Genomic DNA, 1,396 nt, shown 5'->3' with positions numbered 1-1,396 from the left:
GTGGGTGGGGCAAAGCGGGTGGGCACAGGGGAACCCTGAGGCACGGGATGAGAGGAGAATGAGGCTGGAGAAACTCTGGGCACAAGAAGCTCGTGGAGGGCAGAGGTGTGAATAACTGTGGCAGGACTCTGTGTTCCTGCCCAGGGAGGTGAGGCCAACCCTCATCTGTGGGTGTTGGGCACAAATAAGCCCTCGTTACGAATCTCAGTTTACTTCTGGCTCACCTGTGACACATGCCATTCCTGTCACACTTCCTCTGCTCTCGGCCCTTGTAAGAGCAGCATGACTGTACAGGGAGGAAATGTTTTGAGTTTGATGGATGTGTGTGCGTGTGGTGGGAGCGGAGTCAGCAGGGGATCTGGGATTTTGGGAAACGGTGTGTGGGAGAAACACTGCATCTCACCGAACACTTCTGTTGCAGGAACGCCGGATTGCGCATCCCATTGTTAAATGCACTTACTGCAGGACTGAATTCCAGCAGGAAAGGTAAATGCACGCTGAACTGGGGAGACCAATGTTTTCTTTAGAACAGACACACCTGGGGAAACATAATGTTTCCACACCTTTGATGACTGAGCCTTAACCTGTAGCTTGTTGGTGTGGAAGACTTGGGGGATCTTTGGCCTTCTTCAGAGGTCTGCTGGGCAAGTCGGTGTTCCTGTGTTGGTGTCCTTAGATTTGCACTTTTTGCTTGGTTTTCAATTTTGGTCAGTGCTCAGATGCATCTTCCAGTGAAGGACCTGGGTACATCTTGCCACAAGTTTTTCTCTTATCTGATTTCTGGTATCCAAAAATTATTTCCTAACGTGTTTCCTCTAGCTGTGCTTTTGCCTTTTTGCAAGTTATGTAGCTTACAGAGGAAGGATTGGTAAACCCAGTAGCCGCATGCGGGTGTTCTTTCCCGTGTTTGTTGGACAAATACACCTCTGTCCTGACCTGCCTTAACCTTGTCATCCAGAGCGGACCTCCTCCAGAACTGAGGCTGTCAGCAGTGCTGAATCACGGCTGCTGCCAATTAGCTGGTGATCAGACTCCCGCATTAGTAAGGACAAAAAGCTGGTGTCATCTGGGGATGCCTTTATTAAAAGATACCTCCTAGTAATATGACTTTTTGGCAAATTATCCTCAACCAGATGAGGATAGGAAATGCACTTTGATATCTGAGTCCCTAGTGAAGATGAATACCGTCTCGCCACTAGAGATGGAGCCTAGGGGAGACGGGGATCGTAACCACAGAGGCTTAATTTTTTGGGGGGAAGTGTTAATAGAATGATCTGTCCTTCTTTTAACAGCAAAACCAACACAATATGCAAGAAGTGTGCTCAGAACGTGAAGCTCTATGGCACAGTAAGTGAGTGGGGCTCGTTCTCACCAGCCTCTCTTCTTTTCATCTTTC

The 1,396-nt window shown here is 48.6% G+C and overlaps 1 protein-coding gene across 1 annotated transcript in view; it reads left to right on the top strand.

Moving 5' to 3' along the window:
- Nucleotides 1-421: 421 nt before the first annotated feature.
- Nucleotides 422-1,396, top strand: part of FAM76A (family with sequence similarity 76, member A) — a gene marked incomplete at its 5' end in the record, with an annotated part of 13,021 nt that continues 12,046 nt past the window's right edge. Inside the window, 2 exons of the mRNA XM_010297281.1 lie at nt 422-486; nt 1,293-1,347. Of these exons, the coding sequence (XP_010295583.1) occupies nt 422-486; nt 1,293-1,347 (120 nt within the window). The remainder of the gene's footprint in view (nt 487-1,292; nt 1,348-1,396) is intronic.

This window comes from Phaethon lepturus, unplaced genomic scaffold, assembly GCF_000687285.1.
Source record: "Phaethon lepturus isolate BGI_N335 unplaced genomic scaffold, ASM68728v1 scaffold35730, whole genome shotgun sequence".
Taxonomy (NCBI): domain Eukaryota; kingdom Metazoa; phylum Chordata; class Aves; order Phaethontiformes; family Phaethontidae; genus Phaethon; species Phaethon lepturus.
The sequence above is the reverse complement of the archived record's forward strand: the minus strand, read 5'-3'. Positions and strand labels throughout refer to the sequence as shown.